This window comes from Musca vetustissima, unplaced genomic scaffold (assembly GCF_032173495.1).
Source record: "Musca vetustissima isolate MV318-11 ecotype Yass unplaced genomic scaffold, APGP_CSIRO_Mvet_v1 utg2717, whole genome shotgun sequence".
Lineage (NCBI taxonomy): Eukaryota > Metazoa > Arthropoda > Insecta > Diptera > Muscidae > Musca > Musca vetustissima.
Genome location: NW_026880900.1, coordinates 262,104 through 285,303, shown reverse-complemented (window position 1 = coordinate 285,303; position 23,200 = coordinate 262,104). Strand labels below are relative to the sequence as shown.

General features: G+C 37.8%; 1 protein-coding gene across 4 annotated transcripts; it reads right to left on the bottom strand.

Moving 5' to 3' along the window:
• Nucleotides 1-158: 158 nt before the first annotated feature.
• LOC133326816 (dynein heavy chain, cytoplasmic) lies at nucleotides 159-20,288 on the bottom strand. Of its 4 annotated transcripts, none has more exons than XM_061535422.1 (20): nucleotides 20,028-20,288; nucleotides 18,755-19,329; nucleotides 17,661-18,695; nucleotides 17,201-17,604; nucleotides 17,031-17,136; nucleotides 15,701-15,856; nucleotides 14,715-15,639; nucleotides 14,088-14,652; nucleotides 12,634-14,023; nucleotides 12,448-12,570; nucleotides 11,317-12,369; nucleotides 10,618-10,644; nucleotides 9,624-10,405; nucleotides 9,183-9,556; nucleotides 7,735-9,118; nucleotides 6,944-7,668; nucleotides 6,623-6,818; nucleotides 4,101-4,218; nucleotides 398-4,005; nucleotides 159-329 (listed from the first exon to the last, which is right to left on the bottom strand). In XM_061535422.1, exons 1-20 carry the CDS (start codon nucleotides 20,269-20,271, stop codon nucleotides 164-166), a joined length of 13,956 nt encoding a protein of 4,651 aa, XP_061391406.1. In that variant the 5' UTR covers nucleotides 20,272-20,288; the 3' UTR covers nucleotides 159-163. The 4 variants fall into 4 exon arrangements, with proteins under 4 accessions (XP_061391406.1, XP_061391405.1, XP_061391408.1 ...); XM_061535421.1 differs by lacking the exon at nucleotides 6,623-6,818 and adding an exon at nucleotides 4,768-4,966; XM_061535424.1 differs by lacking the exon at nucleotides 10,618-10,644.
• Nucleotides 20,289-23,200: the final 2,912 nt, after the last annotated feature.

The following is a 23,200-nucleotide window of genomic DNA, read 5'->3' as shown; positions in this document are numbered from 1 at the left end:
TTAGTTGAATAATATTTATTGTATTAGTGTTTAATTAAATTGTTTTATTTCTTAGTTCATTTCATTATTAGGGTAAATTGAATAAACTTGCTTGTAAGATATAAATATTCTGGATATAACATATAATTTTGTTGATACTTTTTACTGTTAGATTTCAATATTTTTAATTCAAAGCGGTTGAAGTCAAAACCGCAACACCACGCTCATAGAAACTATGAGGATCTTGTCCGGCAGCAACAGCCATATCAATGGTGAATAGTAACTCCGAACGTGTAGAATTCAAATACACCGGCAATGTTAATTTGCTGATACGGTGTTCGTTTGAAACCCTGTTAAAGAACACAATAAAATATTTAGTATCAATATCTTCTAACAGTTAAATTGCACAAATACTTACTTAACCCATTTTAAGATAGTCAAAGGCAAATCCATCATAATGGTGGTGGCTAACAACAATTCATTGTTTTTGCAGTGTGCTCCTTGTAATTTCAAGCCAGTTACACCGAAACTGCTGTCCTTGGTTTCCGTGTTTGCTCCTGCCTCGGTAATGGTCACCTCCAGAGCGAGTTCCTCCAAAGACCAACTGTTAGCTTGAGCCACGCATTGACGGGTGGCTGTGATATAAGCTTCGGGATTCAATAATCCACCCAACCACACGGGGAATCCTTGCAATTCCTTTGCTCCTGCTTGGGATACCAATTGTGATACCTTCTGCAATTGTTGGATGCGATTGCTGAAATCGGTAATCCACTGGATGACTGTGCAGCCAGCTGGCACAGTGTACCGCTTCCAGCCCTTGGGAATAATACCCTTTACCAATTCCGACAACATGGAACGATGATGATTGGTCTGTTTCTTTTCTCCTTGGCAAATCAAAACCACATCCTGTAGATCAGATATGACGGTTTGCAGGAGCTTGGCTCCCATTGTGACTTCACGTTCAAAGTAACGGTATAGTGGATCTTTAATATTTTCCACGGTTCTCTTGAGAGTTTGCAAATTTTTAGGCAACAAGTCCAACCAAGCTGTAGCTGACTTGTGAAGAATTTTCATCCACGAAGGTCTACCATCTTCACGTTGGGCCGCAGCGGCAGCAGCTGCCTGCTCATTGGTTTCCTCAATAGTGTAGGCCGGTTCGTCGTCATCTTCCAATTGTTGCATTTTCAAAAGTTTGCTAATCAAATCAGTACCACGAGTGGTGAGCAGAACCTTTTCAGCGTTATTAGGTAGACCCAACCAGGATGGTGTTTGCCTGTCAGTAAGGTTTTCAATCCATTTAAGGAAATGATCTCTGCGGGTGCCATCGGGCATGGTGATGTGACGTTGACCACCGGAAGCGCCATCTACATTGGCGACTAAAGCGAAATCGGCTTCGAACGAACGTGCTGTGAACAACTTCTTCAAGAATGACTGCAGCAAACGCTGATCGAAGTCATTATCGATTTTACCGCCATAGATAGATTGAGAGAGCAGTGTAACCAAAGCATCCCAAGGGATTTTTTCTGGTGGCAAATTAGTGCGACCCATGGCTGTGCTATCGATCCAAGTATCCAAAGTATCGCATGCCACTCTCAAATCGCTCTCGTTGAACTCGTACTTCTTGGCCCAGCCCAAAGGCACATAGCGCAAACGTTCTTGAACAATGGCATGGAACCAAGCCAAGAGGAAGTACAAGCGTGCTCTCTCACTAGGTGTTTTCATCATACGTGCTGCGGGCACTGTGGAGAAGGTTCTCAACAAATTGGCACGAATGCCTGGTGGTGGTTCGAAGACAAAGATTCTGCCTGCTCTAAGAAGATTAACCGGTACTTTAGGATTAATTTCCATGGTTAAGAATAAACGGAATCCAGAATGAGGTTGCAATGAATGCATTTTCTTTTCCAACTGTACCAACCATTGTGGAGCTAAGTGGACGTTCTTCAACATTACCCACTTGCCGCTCTTACAAGCCATATTAATCGCCGATTCGGCCTGATTGAAACCTTCAGCCGAACCGATAGCAATGCTCGATATTTGTTTATTTAATTCAGCGGCCAAGTCATCAACACGTCCAGAAGCATCGAAACCAGGCACAGAACACAACAAAGCCGGGGTATTGCAGTTCAGTTGTTTATCCACAACAGCAGCAAAGTCCAACTCATCTTCAGCTGTCTGCATGAAGTCTGAACCCAAAACGGCATTAACCACATTATGGGCAGCAGCAATTACGCGATCTGGCCTAAATGCTTGAATCAACAACAACTGGTGTACAGACGTTGCGATAGGACTAAGTGCCTTTGATTCATCCCACAACTGAGGAACGCATTGTTCAGGAGAACTTTGTTGCAACCAAGCACCCAACTCAGGAATATTGCTAAGTTTTTCAACCAATTTGCGGAATATTGGTACACGTGTAGCCAAACGGTTTACGCCATCGATTTGTTCAGCAGTTAGGCCCTCGACTGGAGTTGGATTAGCCATTAAACCTTCCTTGCTTCTCAGGAAGAAATTGAATTCCGAGTCCAAGTTCATTTCCGATGTGCCCTTAAGATGAATCTTGCACATTAGCAGGGCAAATGTCAAGCGGTCATTGTGCAGCATACCGCGTGCAACTCGATCATAGCACACTTGGAAGAGATCACGTGTTATTATACCCAAACGCTCAGCGTTATCCGTTTTGCCTTCCAATTTCTTATTGTTATACAAGACCGTCGAGAAAATATCCAAAAACATTTTCAAAGAATATTGGTATAAGAAGTGGACTTGGTTCAAACTGTCCATAGTGAAGTAAATGTTACTGCAAGCCACAGACAGGGGAAGGTACTGTTGAGATACGGTTTCAATTTCGGCAATGACCTTATCGGTTTCGTCCACCTTTTGATTGATGTCGTACGCCTCTTTCTTTAGAGTTTCCAGAGTGGCAATAACGGAATCGTCATCCAAAATCTTACCCTTGGCATCGTTCAATGCCTGCAGCAAACTCTTTTCCAATTGGCGCAGACGCAAACGGAATTCGCCTTGAAGTTTCAACAAATCAGAACGTTTCTCATCGATATCGGGTCTTTCGGCCTTCAGAACTTGGTTCAGACATTGTGATTGCAATGAACTTCTTGTAACGGTGAAATTGACGAATGTTACACGAGAGCAGATGTCTGGTGGGAATTCCACAGTTGGATCACGGGTTGAAAGGAATATGACAAACGATGGCGACAAATCGATATCTTGATCACCCAGGGTAATCAAAACACGACCGCCACTACGTCTCAATTCACGATTCAATACCGGGTTCAAAATAGGATCATAATTTTCGACATCTTGCACCAACAGTGGATTACCGAAACGTAGAGCAGATTCCAAATTCTTGCGGAATGAGTCGTCCAAGAAACTGGTCTTGGTGATCTTTTTGCCAGCATATTCGTTGAGTAAGAATGTGGTGGCCTGGCCCGAAGGATCGATAATCAAAGGATATCTATTGAACCTCTTGAGCATGATGGCGTTCTCAGTGCACAAGTCATCAGTGGGCAGAGCATTTGCTTGCCATCTCAAACGTTCGTCAGGATTAGACAAGTATTCTGTGCGAGCAATGTCACCACGATACTGTATGTTGGCTGCTTGCAAGTGTTGACTCCATGTGGTAAAGAGATTTGTACGATAGTGTTGATCAAAGTAACCGCCATAAGCAATGAAAGCAGCCGATAACAACACATCACCAATAATGGTCGACATTTGAGATTTGAATGTTTCACTGGTACACTCCCAACGTTCGCGTTCAATATTCAAGCTCTTAAGCAAAGCAATGGAGCGATCGACCTTGGCCTGGACATTTTCCAAGTCGGTTTTAATGGCCTGAGCTTGAGAAATCAGTTGGGCATATTCCTCCTTGTATGCAGCAATACTCTGCTCCAATTGTTCAACCAAAGCTTTGGTTTCATCTGCATTGGCTTTGTTGATGGCAGCCTGTTCTTCGAGTGAACGCAATTCATCGCGCAGTGGTTCGACACGTTTCAACATATCGGCATATTCAATCTGTATTTATTATGAAATTAAAGACATTTCAGTTATATATTCTTCCATCTTCCACAGTAAGTTCTATTACTGCTATGTCACGATCTGAAACATACCTGAGCAATGGCCCATTTAACCATAGGACCACAAGCCAATGAAGCGCGATTGACCTTTTCAAAGTTGTAATCGGGATTGCTTAAATACTTCGATTTCATTTTCTCGCGCACATCATCGCTAAGGGTTACAGCAAAAAAAAAAACATTTTTAGTTTTACTGATTTTTTGAATTCAAATGAAATGAAATGAAAAACATGCATAGGTGATGAAATGCAAAAAGCAAACAAGCTCATATCCCAAAGCCAATCAAACATTACAAACAAAAAGCGGGGTAATAATGAACAGAAACCAAAATAAAAAAAAAATTGGTAGGAGATTAGTAAAACTACATGCAAATAATAATTTAATATTGTTAAACCACAATGGAGAACTGTCCACGGAACCAACGTAAAATTTGCACAAACAAATAATAAAAAAATAAAAGAATAGAACTACGTGGAATGCAAGTTTGCGTCAACCAACTTAAATGATACCATACTTCAAATTCTATGAACGTAGTATCATTCATTGTTTTGTATGTCCCATTAACATCAACAACAACAATAACAACAAAAGAAACATAACAAAGGAAGGACGAATTGAAAAAGAAAAAACAACAAGAAATCCTTAAACGTTTTAAAATATTGTATAGATAAAAAAACAATGTGAAGATACATTTCATGCTTACGTTATCATTTCAGTACTGAAGTTAGAGACAATTGAATTTATGAAATTTTCACGCATAATAACGGCGCGAATTGACTTCCAATCGGTTGCATTCTCGCCCAGTAACAAACAGATCGATTCAAGGGCCAATTTCACCACAGAGGGTGGATTTGCCATTGTTCTCACTTCGACAAGTTGTTGTTTGCGTATAGATTTTACAGCTATATGTGTAGTGTATATATATAATATTGTTGTTGATTCGCATAATTGGAAGGGATTGTAAGTAGACATTTATAAGAGAGGTTAGTATCATTGTTTGTTATAATTCGAATGTATATATACACTATAACAAATTGTATGTCTTCCTTATAATAAATGTATCTTAAATATAACATTTGCTTACATCAGTACTTAATAAAGTATTTATTTCGATATGACAATTATTTATTTCGACATGAAAATATTACTCTTAAAAAATAGATTCCTTTATAATTGTTTTGTACTGGAACGGTGATTTTTTTCAGCAAAATAATGCATTCCGAAACATTTTCTCCTTAAATAGATTGCCGTTATTTGGATGTTGACTAACAGCAGCTTAAAATAAATTGACTTGGAAATGTAGAGTTCGATTATGTATTGTAACAGAAAATATTGAGATTGGTCTCCCTCTACTCCGATAAATTTACGAACGCAGTTGGGGAAAATAAAACAAAATATAGATTTCTACTTTAACATGTCCGGCAGTTGGACATACTCTTAACTAAGACGCGTTGTGAGCTGTAGAAACGAAAATATTGAGACTGGTCTCGCTATAATTCTAGGAATTCTGTGTGAAGTCCTTCAGTCTTTATATATGTTCGAAGGTTTGCAAAATCTGGACAGTAACCTACTGTCTTCGACGTATCCAATTTAGAGTAAATGTACCTGCAGCAACCTGAGGCTTCCTGTAAGAATATCTATATGCTAATTTCGTTTTTATACAGCAGAAAGATTTCTTTGGTCTTATCTTCATTTGATATTTCTTATTATATTTTTAAATTATTTTCAATCCCTTCATTATTCCCTTAAACTAGATGTATATTTTGGTACACAATATCTACCTAATGAATAAATCAGAATGTGTTTTTTTTAGATTCGTATGGGTATTGTGCCGTTTGTTTTCGTTGAAGCTGTCTTCACTTTTTAATGTAATTTTTATAATTAGGCTAAACCAAATAGAGATTTAAGCAATATATTTTCAATATCTTGAGAAAGCATGTGTTAGAGTAACCTAAAAATGCTTATTATATGTCGTCGGAATCATATAGTTTTTTTATACATAATATTAATAATTATTAATATAAAACAAAAATTATATTGCTAAACATAAACTGTAACATTAGCTAGACAATAAAAATATTATAATAAAATAGACTTCGGTGCACGGCATTTGCTTTGGCATAATTTGGTGATGGGTGTCTAGTTTAAGTACATATGATGGTTGGTTTTTAGAATTGAAGGAATTGGGAAAGGAATACATTTCTATGAATTCAGTATGAAGAGACCACATTATAGATCCGCATTTTAAAAATAAAATAAAAATGTGAAAGAATTATTAAACGAAATATGTACAGCCTAGCCAAATAAAAGTACTCAATTAGGTATTGGAACCATTTTCATCATCAGACAACAGAGACGTTAATTTTGATTACAGGATGAATTAGCAGAATGGGGTCTTTTAAAAATGGATTAGAAATATTAGGACATTGCTAGTAGGATATTTTGTTTAGAATGAGGAAGTAATGGCGATACGATATTAGGACAATATAAACATGGATGTAGGTAAATGTATGTATGCAAGAGATATATATGTAATAAAGTTTATAAACGGGTCGTACGTGATATTTTCGGTTTGGAAATTGACAATGGATGATATAAAGGTATCTCTAACAATAATGCCGCGCATTGTCTTCCAGTCGGGTGCACTCTCATTGAGTAGCTCGCACACCGATTCCAAAGCTAACTTAACAGGTGGCGGTGGATTTGCCATGGTACGAATTTCAGCCAATTGTTTCTTTTTAATGCCGCTAACAGCTAAAGATTTGTTCATAAAATTAAAATTAAACATAGTTACGTTGATAGACTTAGCACTAACTTAAGTTGTTTGAAACTTATTTTAAAATAGAATCTATTGTGTAAATTGGAATCTGAAAACATACCTTGTTGTGCGTCAATAACTGCCGGTTCAACTTGGGCCAGATCGGCCATGACATATTTACGTTTCTCCTCTACCTTAATAGTCTGTTCGGCCAACTTATTTTGGAGCTCTTGCGATTGTTTCTTCTTATTTTCGGCCTCTTGCTGATCTTTGAACATTTGCTTAAGTTTGGCATTAGCAGCTTCGTTCTTAGCCTGAAGTTCTTGTTTCTTAACAGCCAAGGATTTTTGCATTTCTTCCACTTGTTCCACAGTCTCCGCAATCTTATTCAAACCCACATTCAGATGCAATTGCTGCTCTTCTAAATCGCTACGCTTCTCATTGTACAGTTTAACAAAGTGATGGATAAAGTCCAAATAATGGCGTGGAGTAACTGCCATGGTGCGACCACCACGTTTAGCCAAACGTGCATTAGCTTGGTGAAGAGTTTGGTGGACATACACACAACTATTGATGACAGCATCACGATGAGACGGTTGTGATGGTACCAGTGGACATACAGATGGGAAGAAATCGGGTGGTGTCCAGCCGGGTTTCTCCAAATCAACACGAGTGGTGAATTCCTTGCCGACTTGGAAGAGAGCCGAATCAGACCAATCACCGAACCAATTGAGGACACAACGATTGAACAAAGCTGGGGAAGTGGCTGCGCGATCCTTGAGACCATCAGTAGATGGATTCATTGTGAAGACAACATGTAAGTTGCGCATGACTTGTTGTGTGAACCTGCAAAAAAAATTAAAAATTTAAATTTGAAATAAATAACAAAAAAGGAATATATCGTCAACATACCATTTATATAATTCATCGCTAGAATCCAACATCAAGCCCTCTCGTTGGGCTCCTTCCTTACACTGAGTCATCAACGTGGTATATTCATCACCTTCAAACAGACCAGGAACTTCGCCGTTAGCCAGCAAGGTGTTCATTCGTTCCAAGAAGCCAGAATCCAAAACATTCGACTCATCCAAAATGAAGGCAATTTTCTCGTCTCTGCAGCCAGACCGACGCAGGACAGAACGTAAATCTTCATCGAAATCTTCGCCAGTGTATTTGTTGTGGACCTTGATTTGGAAGATCGACAACCCATTCATCCAGGCTACAAAACGAGATAGTGTGGTCTTGCCTGCTCCAGATACACCGATAAGCAAAAGATGGCCTTGTGGCTGGCGGAAGATACGATCGATACGCAAAACATGTTCCAAAACTTCATCGAACAACACCAAGGGCACGTCCAGTTCTTCTTCATAGAATACTTTAAGTCTGGCGCGTACGTAGTCACGCAATTCTTCACGATTGACTGGCATGTAATCCTTGGAGAGCCAGTTACTGTACAAAATGGGACGAGCCAATGCCTCCTCGGAATTAATGCCAGGGAAGTGTTTCAAAGCAACAGTGTCAATATTTTCATTGGTCCATTTACGTTCCGATTCTTCGACCAAACGATCTTGGAACAGACGCAATGCTTCGTGAGCCCAAATACGAACCAAACCTTCGACAGGTAGGGAATCCAAAGGACGAATTGCTTCACAGATACCACGGACCCAGCGAGTCATTTCACGAGGCGAGTAAACATAATGTGGTTGCATGTCCTGGGTGAAGCGATCTTGAGAAGCCAAGTAGAATTCAACCATGGCATTGGTTAAGGGTTCAGCATAACCACGCAATGTTGGCATTAGACGCAACATGGCCCTAGAGAAGGTTCCATAAATCTGTTTCAATGAGGTCTCACCAGGATAATCAACATAAATAATAGGCACATGACGCAAGAAACGATGCGACAATGGTTTACGACCCGGATCTGTGGGTGGATTACATGCTCCAACAAATTGAATACGTTCTAACGACACCCAAGCTTGATCGCTGGCCCGATAGAAGCCCTTATGTTCAACCAATTGTCTCAAGAAGGATATTACACGTTGAGTACCATACGAATCCATATCGGGCAAATTGATTTCATCGCAGAACAAGACCAACCATTTGCCAATTTGTACGGGTGAAAGCACCACGCCGTTGGGAGTTTTGCGATATTCGCAGTAATGATCGAATGTCTTCAGTAGAAGTTCAGGAGTGGTGGCGGATGAGAAATTCAAGCCAACAACCTCCATATCGGGTAAAGCTCTGAGAGCTGAGAACAAAGTCATTGTCTTACCAGAACCGGGGGGACCGCACAAAACTAAACAAGAAAGAATATTTGTTGAACATTTGTTTTGTATGGAGAGAAACACTAAATTACTTACCCAATGGCTTATGTTCAGCCAACCAGGTGTAGAGCAAAGATTCATGACGAACAGTATCCAGTGTGGGAACCACAATATCAGGCGAAGCAACTTTGTGGGTTTCTACTTCAATAACAGGTACCTTATTGGACCATGGAACCCATTCTCCATTAATGCTAACCTCATAATCGATAATTGGCACACCAGTTGAACCAGGCAATGGAACAGTGGTTACACTACGCACAAAATCTCCCAAATCAGTGCGTACTTTGAGTTTAGAATCGCCAGCGAATGACCAAAGAACTGAATAAATCAGAGATTTGGTAATATATTGCTCCAGTTGATCGTTGGAGCATGGGAAGTCAGGGTGTGTAGCATTGTAGTTCAAAATATTTCTAAAAAAAGTTTTAAAAGAAAAAAATTAAAATTCTTTAAAGTAAAAAATAAAAATTAAAATCTTACCGGGCTGCCTGATTCAACATGGAGAACAAGGAGCTCAGTGCCCTTAGACGAGTAAAGTCCATGATGTGTTCTTGCTCATTGGCCGCATATTCCAAACTGCGCACAACAACACCATCCGCTGAGAAATATGGTTGCAACAGCATGGCAATGTCTCGTTGAACTTGCAATGATGGCGATACTTCATCTTCTTTATCCTTGGTTGGTTTGGAAATACCTACAAAGTCGTCATCGGTATCTTCCAAAGGTATTGAACGTAAACGTAGTAAATAGTTCTCAAATATCATTTCCGTAGACAAAACATCTTCCGAGAACCAAACCATACCGCAACGTGAAACGGTGGCCAATGTGGCATATTTCAAGTCTTGTACTTCAAACATAATGCGCACATTTGGTGGCAAAGACAAACGTTCACCATTGGGCAAAGTCAGCAGTTTGTTGTCATCCAGCACTGAATTCAAATTCTCAACCCATTCGGGATCAACGTCACCATCGAAAATAATCCATTGGCGCTTATTGATTTCACCACGTACGTTGTCAATAATTTTACGCAAAATATGAGTGAAAAGACCATCGGTCCATTCACGTGTATTGGGGTCCAAGACACCATACAATGCTTCCTTCGATATGGCCTTGGGATCAATAACATGAGCGACACCTTCAATGCCTTCAAAGCGCTCCAATGCCTTAAGCAGAGTACGCCAAGCTGTCGATTTACCGGATCCAGAAGGACCCACCATCATAAGACCATGATTGAGTCGGGAAATTTGATATAATTGTAGGACCTATATTTGGAATTTAATATTAACAAAAAATATTTATTAGAAAAATAATTCATCTTCCCAACAAAAAAGATATACAGTGAATCACAATGAAAGCAGTATTAACAAGTCTAAATTGTTTTGAAAATATTATTTATATTTACATCCATAATTTAAACTTGTTTTCTATACAATTTATACAGCTGTTATGAATAAGAACTTAGAAAATTTCTTACTTTATCAACCCAAGTTTCACCAAATCCCTTTTTCATACATTGTTTTCATTAAAGAGAATTTGTTCATTATTTTACAGTTGGTAATTGTGCAAGTTTTTTTTCAAATATATTTGTTCACGTTTTCAATATTTTTTAAGAGAAATTTGAAATTAATAAGGAAGAAATTTAATAAAAAGTATTTTAAAACATACGTGTAAAGGAAAATTAAATTATTTTTTGTTTGTTTCAAATATGAACGTGTTATACATTATATTGAAGTGATATTATTTTGCATTTGTAATTAAAAGAATTTGATAAAGGAATATAATAAATGGGCATATATCGATTTTGTTTTAATCAAATTTGGAAATTACATTTTTGCAAAATGGAGAATGATGTAAAATTTGAATAAATATAAACGGTATAAAATTATTAATCCCTAATTTGGTAATGGATGGTTAAATATGGGCCATCGATAAATTTCGAAACTTCATCTTAATGCCTTTAAAATAGACAATAAATATTCGGAAACTATTTTTAGACTTCAGTCTCATTCTTAATAAATTTGTTGATTCATTTAAGACGTAGGGAAGTTTTTTAATATTAAAAAAATCGTATGCACAGTTTTAATCTTCATTATATTAGAATCTTTCCTTTATCAAACCACCACAGTTGAAATATTTTACCATTGCTGGCCTTCCACAATATAAATAAACATACCTTTTCCATCCAAGCAGCACCTTGTTCATCGCCCTCTCCACAAACCAAATAATCCTCTTGGCAAACTTTGCGAATCTCCTCCTTTAATCCCTTCATTTCGGCACGAGTATAGCCAACATTGGGGAAGACATCACTCAAAAGGGAGAATAACAATGGGATATCTTCGGCCACCAATTTCGGCACCATTGTCTCGCATACTGATTGTATAAGAATTTCTTGTTCTGGTAGATTTTCGGCCACAGATGCTTCATCGATATTTTCTTCACCACGTTGCATCAGTGTTTCCTTGATCTTTTGAATGCGATCACGCTTCACATTACCAGCCGAAATAAGAACAGACTTCAAAGCACGCAAACCAAAATCGTAGTGAGATTGGTTCGATAACTGTTCATCGCAAAGTTTGAAGAATGGTACGATTTTACAGGCCAATTTTTCAGCCGAACGGAAACCTTGTGAGAACAACATAACCTCGGCAATTAATTGGCGATCTGGTTTGGTCATAGCCAAGGAACGGAACAATTTCTTCAAATTATCTGGCAAATTGGAACGACCAGCATAACCGGGATTCATTGTTATGAATATAGCCATATCGGTGGAAACGCGTACTTGTTTGCCCACCAATTCAACCGTGATACTCTCCTTGTTGCTATCGGTTTCATACTTAAGAGCTTCCTGTATAGTTTGGATCTGTTGTGAACAAGCTGAGAGCATACGTTCTTCCAAACGATTGAATTCATCGAAGCAACCCCAGGCGCCTACTTGGCACAGACCAACAAAGATACGACCCATAGCTTGGAAATCGAATGTTTCGTCACAATTGAATACCAACACGAAACGACCAAGCTGGTTGCCCAAAGCTTTAACGGATTCAGTTTTACCAGTACCAGCAGGGCCGAATGGAGAACCGCCCAAACGTGCCTCCAAGGCTTGTGTCATGGTCAAGTAACAACGATCTGTCAATGGAGTTTGTACCAGACGATCTTGTACGCCCAAATATTCGAAACCATAGTAGAAACGAGCATTGGCCATATGAATAGTAAGTTGTTGAAGAACCTGCAAATGAAGGAGAACAGAAAAAATTCATTTGATGTAGAATACCACGATCAATTAGAAATGTCTGTAGCAACATACCACAGTTTGTCTGGGATCAAAGTAGAATCGCATTTCGGTTAACCATTGGAATGATTTTGGATGAGTTACGCCATTGGTTATTAAACGTCTGGTAACGGTACGTTTATGTACAAATTCGTTGATCTAAAAAAGAAAGCAAAAGATTAAAGTTTATATTCATACCAATGATGAAGCGTTTGCATATACCAAATGTTCCAATTTCTTTCTGCGCAATGGTGGTTGTTCTTGCAGTACAGAATCTGCCAAAACATTCAATGTTGATTCGACAGTGCCCAAAACACGCTGCAATGGTTTTGTTGTATTCGTCTCAGAAGCCTGCTGCAAAGCGGCTTCTACATCCTCAGACCATAGAATTTGCGCAGCCAATACAACAATTTGAGCTTGATATTTGTCACACCATTCCATGTATTTCTGTGGATCAATTTGACCTTCGCGGAATTGTTTGATATCCTGCACAGCTTGAGCCAAAAATGAAGCCAGGGTAAAACGCATTTGTTTCTCAACCAATGTTAGCCATTCGTTAATTTTGGGATGTTCCACAGTCGATACCGGATTAATAAAACGAACTTCTTCGCCTTCACGTGAGGCTATGCCCAATATGACGGTGTTGTCCTCGTTCAAAATGATAGCAGCAATACCAGCAAACATTTTCTTGAAATGTTTTTGCAAACGGGCAATATTTTTGCTATTACCAATAATCTCCAACAGATCTTCGTCACCCACGAAGTAGAAACGTGGGAATGATGTACGTTCTCTTTCCAAGTATTCGCCCAAAGCCTTTTGGATTTTGCCCAAAAGATCGGCCAGACGTTCGAGTGACCTCTGAACAGCTGGTATGTTCAGAACATCCATAACTTTAGGAGACTTTGCCACCTTCTTCATTAGACCCAAGAATTCCGAACTAATGCTTTGAAATCTTGAAGTTTCTTGGGGCAACAAGGATTTGATGTCCGCACTACCAGAAAAGATTCCTTCCAAATAAACCCATCTACGTTGTACATCAATCCAAACATCGAATAATGCATTGATGCGATTCAATTTCTCTTCCCAAGTTATGGTTTCTTCTTCGAAAACCTTGTAGAATGGTGATAGCTTCATAGCAGCGACTGAATTGATGTGTTCTTTAACTTTATTGAACAAGTCGTCCCAACCACGTATGATGCGACACTTATTTTGGTAGTTGATCAAATCCAATTCATAACTTTGCCAAGTATCTCGGACCTGTTTCAAGAATTCTTCCAAGGCCATTTCACCTTGAGCAACACGCATAATATCTTTTACGACGTTTTCATTCTTTTGCAAGTTTACATCCCAAACTTGGCCCAGAGTAAGATCGGAAATGACCCAGTTGACACGTAATTCCTTTGTCAGTTGTTTCCAGTGACGTTCCTTGAGAGCATCAGATTTTAGCTCTACAATTAGCATGTTGACCTTGATGTAGCTCTGAATGAGTTTCTTGACATATTCGTAAGATTCGTACATGCGCAAGCGAGCAGGCAATTCCTTTAATTGTGACATCAATGCCTCCAACTGTTGACGAAGTTTGCGAGGTTGAACGGACAACCATGGTTTTTCACTGTTGATAAAAAATGAAAGGGTGTTAGAAAAAAATAGATATTTCAATTTGAAAATAAACCTACCGAGTTTCATCAATTTGAGTCCATACTTTAGACAGCTCACTCCAAACACCGCGCAAATCTTGCAATTCTTCTAATGCAACATTCATTCTCTCGGAACTGTTATTGGCCACAGCAGATTCTTGCAATTCCAAAGCTTCCTTGGCCTTGGCAACATTATCGCGTTCTTCCTTCAAGCGAGAGTATTTGCTTTCGAACAACTGCAATTGTTGTAGAGCATCATCGGGACGAATCTTGCCACCAGTAGGCTTATTGTCTTCCCAATCCTTGAGAAAATCAAGTGTACGCGTCTCCACAGCCTTATCTTCGGCCACAATTTTAGCTTGCAAACTGGCCACCTGAGTTTGAATAGCAGTATCTTTGCGTTTAATGATTTCATTAAATGCTGACCATTCACCCTCAATATTATCGACATGCAACCAATTGTTTGGGAATTGGAAACGTTGACGTTCCAAAATGCGCTGTGCTTCACGGAATACCTCAACCTGTTTGTCCCAGACAAGCATTTCTTTTTTAAGCGACTGTACATAGGTAATGAAACTAACAGCATCAGTAGTACTTGCAGCCTCTGTAAATATTTCGCATTAACAATTTGTTCGTATTTATTTATTTGGTTTTTATCTAACTTACCAATACTTTGCATTTCTAAATCAGTTCTAGACTTCGAAACCTTAGCATGGAAAGTGGTCATTTCATTGCCCAGCAATGATCCAAATTTACCCAATGCCTCCTTGTGCCATGAGTCATATTTCAAGGTTACCTTGCCCTGCACCTTGGCATAGTCGATAATTATGGGGCCATATGCCCTGCGAGTGTCAGAAGTATCAAATGTTGTACGCGACTTCTTTATGTCATTCAAACATTTTATCCACAGATTAACATCTTCGCCCAAACGACCATACAAAGTGTCGGCTTGCAAATCCCACAATGATTGGTAGCGCAACCATTCATCCACATAGCTGCGGACCTCGCCGATTTTACTTTCAATGGCATCATATGCCAATTCGAGAATTTTGCAGTCCGGCAATTTGGTAAGTAAATTACGATAAGTTTGCGATACAGGCTTATCCAAACCGACCTGATAACGAGAACTTTGCAAGCGAATTTGCGAAGTAACAATGGCCTCCCAGGCAAACAATTGTTGCATAATTTGGAATCTGGCCTCCTCAATCGATGGATACAAATACATTTGTTGATTGGTTATACGTATTTCGTGAACAGCGTTTTGGATTTGCGGCTCACCGCCAAGTTTATGAGTTGGCTGAGCTGGAGCATCGGTATCCATTGAAAGATCCACTTCCTTTTTGTTGCCCGTCAACGATTCAGTCCAAGCTTGAATGCCGGCCTGCAAACGTAATGCCAACTTCTTTTCGACCTCTTCATCGAGGCGTTGTACCCAGACGCTCAAGTTGGAATATTGACGCAATGACAAATCATCGACAGCATGTTGGATTTTCGAAAGAATTTCTCCAAATGTTGCAGCACTGTAGGGGCAAGTTTCTAAGGAGCGTACATCAACATCCAATTGTTCTTCGACAACCAAAAGATCTTCCACCTGAGATGAAAATCATTAGTAGCTGCTTTATTTTTAGTATATGTATAATCGTGTCGATTACCTTCTCCTGGAATTGTGTTACACACTCGGAAAGTCGCAATACATATGGATCCAATTTATAAGATTCCCATACTAATCCAATGCCCTCGGATATCAAATTTAAAACTTCTTTGCGTAGACCAGCTACCAGAGGGACAATACTGGCGCGATCTTCAATCTATCATTTCAGATCATAAACGAAAAAAGGTTACACATAATTCCAAGTCAATATTAAAATTGTTAGATCTAAGTAACAACTATTGAAATGTTAACTATGGAAAAAGCATGCCGTATTTTTACTTATGACAAAGACAAAAAATTACTCATCTAAAATGTATTTAAAAAAATGAAAAACATTTTCTTGAAACTTTTTATAAAACTCTTGTTATTACTACCTTGAAGACAGAATTTTGTGCTAAACTCCTATTATTTAGCTGCATGTAAATAAGAAAGGATTGTTTTTTGTTTGGTTTGAAGGTATTTTGGAGGAATATTCATAAAATAAGGGATCAACCATTGTGTTTTGGTAAAAGAATAAACGCATTTTATACGAAATTCAAAATTTTATTTATAAATTAAAATTTTAGCTCGCTAAATAGTATGCATAAACCCTTATATAGGTTGTATTATATATTCAATCGTAATTTTTGAATTTAGTATAAAACGTGTGGAAACAAGTGTAGAAATTGTGTAAACGAAAAAATAAAAAATAAATAAAAACATAATGCAAAAAAGCTATATGCTGCCTTTATGGAAAGGTGCATGCTCGACTAAAGTTTACATAAAAATTATCGAAATTATCAAAATTCAAAAAGAAAATGATTTAAATAATTTTTTTAACAACACATGGTGTCAAGTGTTTCTTGTATAGGTGATAAAATAGTATAATGCAATGGGCTTATTTGAAATAGGAAACTCGTTAGAGTAAACAAAGGTTAAATAACAATATTTTACTAGAGGCAGGGCTTGGAAATAATCTGTTCAAACTGTTGATCTCGAATATCGCATTATTGTGATGATCACATCACAACACATTATTATTTGCTTTAATAGCGACAACAATAACAAAAGTTATAACTGAGTCGTTTGTTTTGAAAGTGGTGTCAGTATATTTATCTCAGATTGAGATATTGAAAGGTTTGATCTGTTTAAAAAATATTATTAAGTGGTACTAATTTTTAAATATGATGGAATATATAGGTATCAGAACCTAAAATGGACTTAAACCATTTTCAAAATAAACAAAACATTTAATAAAAATGTTTCAGTTTGAAAATAAACCAATGTTGAATAACCTTTGTTGCACTCTCAGAAAGTAGTCAATAGATAAACTAAAATTTTCAAAAGCATACCTTTTCCAATGTCCGTTCATATGTACGAACACTTTCAATCAATGAAATAGCATAGGGATAAATTTGATTCGCTTGATGTGCCTTATTGACAATGGCCAAGGGAACCCTAAAAGAAAAATAAATATATATTTGGTTAAGTGATTTTTCACATCACTCGTATTTTTACATACCGGAAACTTAAATTTTTAATATTACGAACTTCCTTGGACAATGTAATGATTTCTGGCAAAAAGTTAACACGCAATTTCAAAATATTTCCTTTTCCCGAACGAGAACGTGCGGAATCAATGGTAAAAATACGACCGGTACTGCCAAAATTACGTTCTTGTACTTTTCGGGCCCATTCTTGGAAAACTTCATCGATATTTAACTTAGCACGGAAACTATCACCGTCGGCCTTAAGTTTTTGTCCTTCAATGTGGGATTCCCAACCTTTGCCCAAGACATCTTCAACACGTTTCAAATACATTGTAAGTTGGTTGTTGATTTGACGGGCCCAAATGATGGAACCAGCTACGGGAGGCAAATCACGCACTGTCGAAAGGCGACAACTTTTCGATTGTGGATATTGGACCTATAAGACATAAAAAATTTCAAACACAGCTAAAATAAATTATGTTGTCATCTTACCTTAAACTTCTCATGCAAAGCTTCAATATCATCCTTCACTCTTTGAATAAGCTGAGTTTGATATTCACGTATAGCTCCTCTAATATGAGGTCGAACAAATAGAGCATTGAAGCGAGAGAAAATTCGGAACATCTCATTGGCATTCTTGGCCGTGCCCAATTGGTCACGCAAATGGGCTGTGATACGTGTCTCGACACGATCAATACGTTCTTCATAACGCTTTACAGCGGCTTCCCATGCTTCTGAGCCCTCCTTGGAAATATCCAAGCAGTCTACCTCCTTTACATTTTCATAAGCCAAGTTGACTTCTTCAATGGCGTTGGCATCATCAGCTTCCAAACTGTAGGGCTGCTTGGTTTCACCAGCATTACTTTCGTTTTGCTGCTGTTGTTTAGTTGGGCGTAAAACACGCAAAATAACAGTGCGCAATTGTTCATGTTGGCGTCTGAATTTGCGCATATGTTCCATGCGTGTTTGCAGCTTCTTATGAGCTGGCGATACACGCCATACCATCTTCAAGTGTTCATCACGCTTCTTCTTGACAATATCTCGTAGCAGTCCTTGGAGTTTGTCGTACTCATCATCCCAGCAACTGAAGATTTCGAAGCATTGATTCATAACCCGCTCGAATTCATCGAATGGAATATGCATAAGACGACGTGTGCCTAAAACTTTCAATAGTTGCTGGGACAAATCGCGTGATATAGCTTCGATAAGCTTAAGACAACGTTGGATGGGGTAACGAGTGTTACGGACTTTACGTAAGTGGGAGAAAATCTGCTGCACAGCAGGTCGTATCTTCTCCAATTCAGTGGCTGATAGAAGATCATTTATGGGGAAGTCCTTCATTAGAGGATTGTAATCAGCCACCATGGCCAAAGCCTGCTTAAGGCCAGTGTCAGTATCGAACGACACAGTGGCATGGAAACGCTTGCCGTGCTTAAGAATGTCCAAAGTCAAAGCTACTTCGGGACTTTCGCGTTTCTCTTGAATGCGATACAGAGCACGCTCTAAGTTCAACCAGAATGAAATTTCCTAGAAAAAACATTTGTGTGGTTAAATTAATGTTGGTAAAAACAATTCGGCATATTCACCTGCAAAGCAGTACCCGATGAAGGATCACGATCCAGTTTGGTAACTTTCTTGATTTCCTTAATCCAACGGTTAACACCATTTTGCAGTTGATTCAAAAATGACGAATCTTCCACTTTATCGCCAAAATCAGCCACCTTGGCCTTTCGATTTTCATCGGCACACTTACGAATGACAGCATTAACAGTGTTATGAGCTGTTAATGTAATTTCCGGTATATCAATGTTCTGTTGCAAATGCAACAAACCCATTTCCAATTCGGCCAGTTTCTTTTCAACAGATGGTGCCATTTTGTCGCCATCACGATCGGCACGTCCAGATTCTTTAACGTATGACTTGAAATAGGGTGCCAACGATTTGCTAATGAAAGCATGCAAAGTTTCGTATGGTGAACCATCCGAGAAATTGATTAGACGCAATTGGGAATGTATAGACTTGTCGGCTTCGATGACAGTACCGCGTTTGATGCACGCCAACGAGGCCATACGACTGTTGGTGAAGTGAACATCATTGCTGATTTGATAGGTGACAAACTCCTTTTCTTCTTCACCCTCAGCAGGTTGTTCATTTTCATCTTCTGTAAAAACATAAGATAAAAAAAATTATAAGAGAATAACAAGATTTTACAAGATAAACAAAAATTAATATTTTGTGGAAGTCATAAAAATTGAAATACTTTCTGTTCTGGGTTTGTATGATTAAAACACAAATATTTCTTTAATATAAATTCAATCCGTATTTGACTTTCCTTATTTAAAAAATTAAGTGGAATATACCTTATTTCAGTCATTAATAGGTAAAAGTTCATTTATTCGAACTATGGGAAATCATTTTTTGAGAAAAAGTCATAACCCACCCTAGTGTCCACATTACCTATGTTTGTAAACAGACATAAATCAGCTGTTTTTTATTTATACCGGTTTTGGCAAACGCCATTCTATAAAACGTAATAGATTTATTCGCTGTCATATAATTGTAATAGAGGTTAGTGCATGACTCATCACAAAGAAAAAATGACGTCAATTTGCAGCAACCACCGATGTATCGATTTTTCTTATTAGCCACGATGCAAAATTTGTACAAAATAAATATGTATACTCATTTATATGTAATATAAAATTGTTAACAATACTTCAGAATTTATGCCGATGTTTAAAGATTTAAACACCAACATTTTATTTGACGCCATTTCTAACAAAAGAAACCTTTGGGCGTCACCACCATCACCGCTTAATATGTCCCGTTATAGCCAAAAGCTGAACAAAAAAGTCATACCTTTTAGGCAATTCCTTTGAATGTACAAAGCCTGAACCTGGGGATCCGACAAGAACTTTTTAATTTTTTCTTGATTATCAGGATCTTCCAAAGCCACATTTAGAGCCGGTGGCACCACATCCTCCTCCGGCAATAGAATGGTTACAGCTTTGCGTATGTAATTGGCAAATGCTCCATAGTCAACGATGGTAACATTTTGAACCGCCTCCACCGATGTATCGGGATTTTCCAAGGAATCACCCATAACAATTCAGAATTTTACAATGATAAGATTTAATAAGATTGTGTTTTTTTATAGACCGACAAAAACTTTTACTATTTGCAATTTTTTTGCGGAGCGTCGATTGATTACGTCCGCACTTGGGTGTGAAAATCAATCGACTGTGCAGAAAACTAGAAAGTATGTTACCACACTCAAATATTTGTTGCCAGTGGCAACAATGAGGGATTTTGTTGATAATCATGTTTTCCGAAGTAATGACGAACGGACAGTAGGGAAAGAGTGTTAATAAATGTAAATCTGATATTTTAATTGTTATAAATTAAAAATGCATTTTGAAAAGTTTTTTATTTAGTTTATATTTTTCTGCAATACAACAAAGTTGTCGGCATTTCAACAAAATTTACGCTATAATGTGGCAACATAGAAAATTATACTTCTAATAGTTGCCATATGCAAGGTTTTGTATTTTGTTTATGCGTATTCTTTTACAATCACATATTAAGAATTGCCGTTATTTTTGATTAGAATTATTTGGTAATCTTATTTCATGCCGTAAACATAGGAAATCTAAAGGGTAAGACACACGAAAGAAGTTCAGAATTCTTCTTTTTATCTTTACCTAAAATTCAACAAACTCGGTCAAAGTTTTTCCAGTTGTCTCCGGCGTCCGAAATCCAGCTTGACTCTGATATTCTTTTATAAATTGACACATATGTCGAGAGCACAAAATAAATAAAATTGTGACAGCACGAACTTTTTTGTAATATCTATCTATATATATAAAATAAAAAAAAAATTTGTTTGTTTGTGTGTATGTTCCCGATAGACGCTAAAACCGCTGAACAGATGTTAGAGTCTAAACGCAACCATAGAGTCTAGAGTCAGCGACAGTCGATTGCCGTGTGTTTCTTATAGGCAACGGGAAATCGCGACGGCTGACGTTCGCGTCTAGCGGCATAACGCTAGAATAGATTTTAGAGTCTAAACGCAACCATAGAGTCTAGAGTCAGCGACAGTCGTTTGCCGTGTGTTTCTTATTGGCAACGGGAAATCGCGACGGCTGAAGTTCGCGACTAGCGGCTTGACGCTAGAATAGATTTTATTCATTTTTGCTCAGCGTCATACTCAAATTTGCTCTCTTGCTCTCAATTGAGTTGCCATATTTTAGGTAAAAATCAACAGTGCTACCAAATTTCAATGAGAATTTATATCAAAACATATGGCAGTGCTGTTAAACAAACAAATATTTTCAAAGATTGTGGACGTTTTAATAATAAAATGGAAGAAAAATAAGGTTTTCAATTATTATTGTTTATTAAATAATAAATTGATTTTGGTTTGCACAACGTAAAATTTTCTGTCAGAAAATGAAAACAAATAATTGACATTTTGTGCCGCTAACGCCAACTCTTTCGTTTGGTTTTCACGCCGGCGAAAAAGTATGACGCTGAGAGTCTAAACGCAACCATAGAGTCTAGAGTCAGCGACAGTCGTTTGCCGTGTGTTTCTTATAGGCAACGGGAAATCGCGACGGCTGACGTTCGCGTCTAGTGGCATGACGCTAGAATAGATTTTATTCATTTTTGCTCAGCGTCATACTCAAAATTTCTCTCTTGCTCTCAATTGAGTTGCCATATTTTAGGTAAAAATCAACAGTGCTACCAAATTTCAATGAGAATTTATATCGAAACATATGGCAGTGCTGTTAAAAAACAAATATTTTCAAAGATTGTGGATGTTTCTTAACGAATTATTAATAAAATGGAAGAAAAATAATTTTTTCAATAATTTTATCCAAGTTGCTTGACATTATTGTTTATTAAATAATAAATTGATTTTGGTTTGCACAACGTAAAATTTTCTGTCAGAAAATGAAAACAAATAATTGACATTTTGTGCCGCTAACGCTAACTCTTTCGTTTGGTTTTCACGCCGGCGAAAAAGTATGACGCTGACTCGTGACTCTCTGGTTGCGTTTAGACTCTGACTCGTGACTCTCTGGTTGCGTTTAGACTCTTATTCATTTTTGCTCAGCGTCATATTCAAAATTTCTCTCTTGCTCTCAATTGAGTTGCCATATTTTAGGTAAAAATCAACAGTGCTACCAAATTTCAATGAGAATTTATATCAAAACATATGGCAGTGCTGTTGAAAAAACAAATATTTTCAATGATTGTGGATGTTTTTTAACGAATTAATAATAAAATGGAAGAAAAATATTTTTTTTGATAATTTTATCCAAGTTCCTTGACATTATTGTTTATTAAATAATAAATTGATTTTGGTTTGCACAACGTAAAATTTTCTGTCAGAAAATGAAAACAAATAATTGACATTTTGTGCCGCTAACGCTAACTCTTTCGTTTGGTTTTCACGCCGGCGAAAAAGTATGACGCTGACTCGTGACTCTCTGGTTGCGTTTAGACTCTTAATGATATTTACACTGTATGTCGGGGCATGCCCTGAAAGTAACATAGGCTAGCTAAACTTCTAAAATTCCGCGTGGATGCAGAGTCATAGCGTCAATAGTAAACCAACCTCAAAATTTCGAAACATGTAATATGCGTATATCTTAAGAACGGTTACAGATACCGGCTTCAAAATTTGTGTGAATAACGTAGGTGTAAATACACACCATCCATACAAAAACGAGCTTGGTATGATCAACGTAAAGTACATTTGCTGCTGCATTTTCAAAATCTGCATATTGAAAACAGAAAACATTTCGTTCGTAGACTCAAAAATCGCTGGACAAATTTTACTGAGACTTTCACAGAATGTCATGGCATGTCCTGGGAATAACATAGGTTATATAAACCTCTAAGATTCGGCGTGTATGCGGAGTTATAGCATCGAACGTACTCATGCCTCAGAAATTATGAACATGTAATTTGTGTATATCCTAAGAAAGGTTACAGATACCGACTTCAAAATATGTCTGAGTAACGTG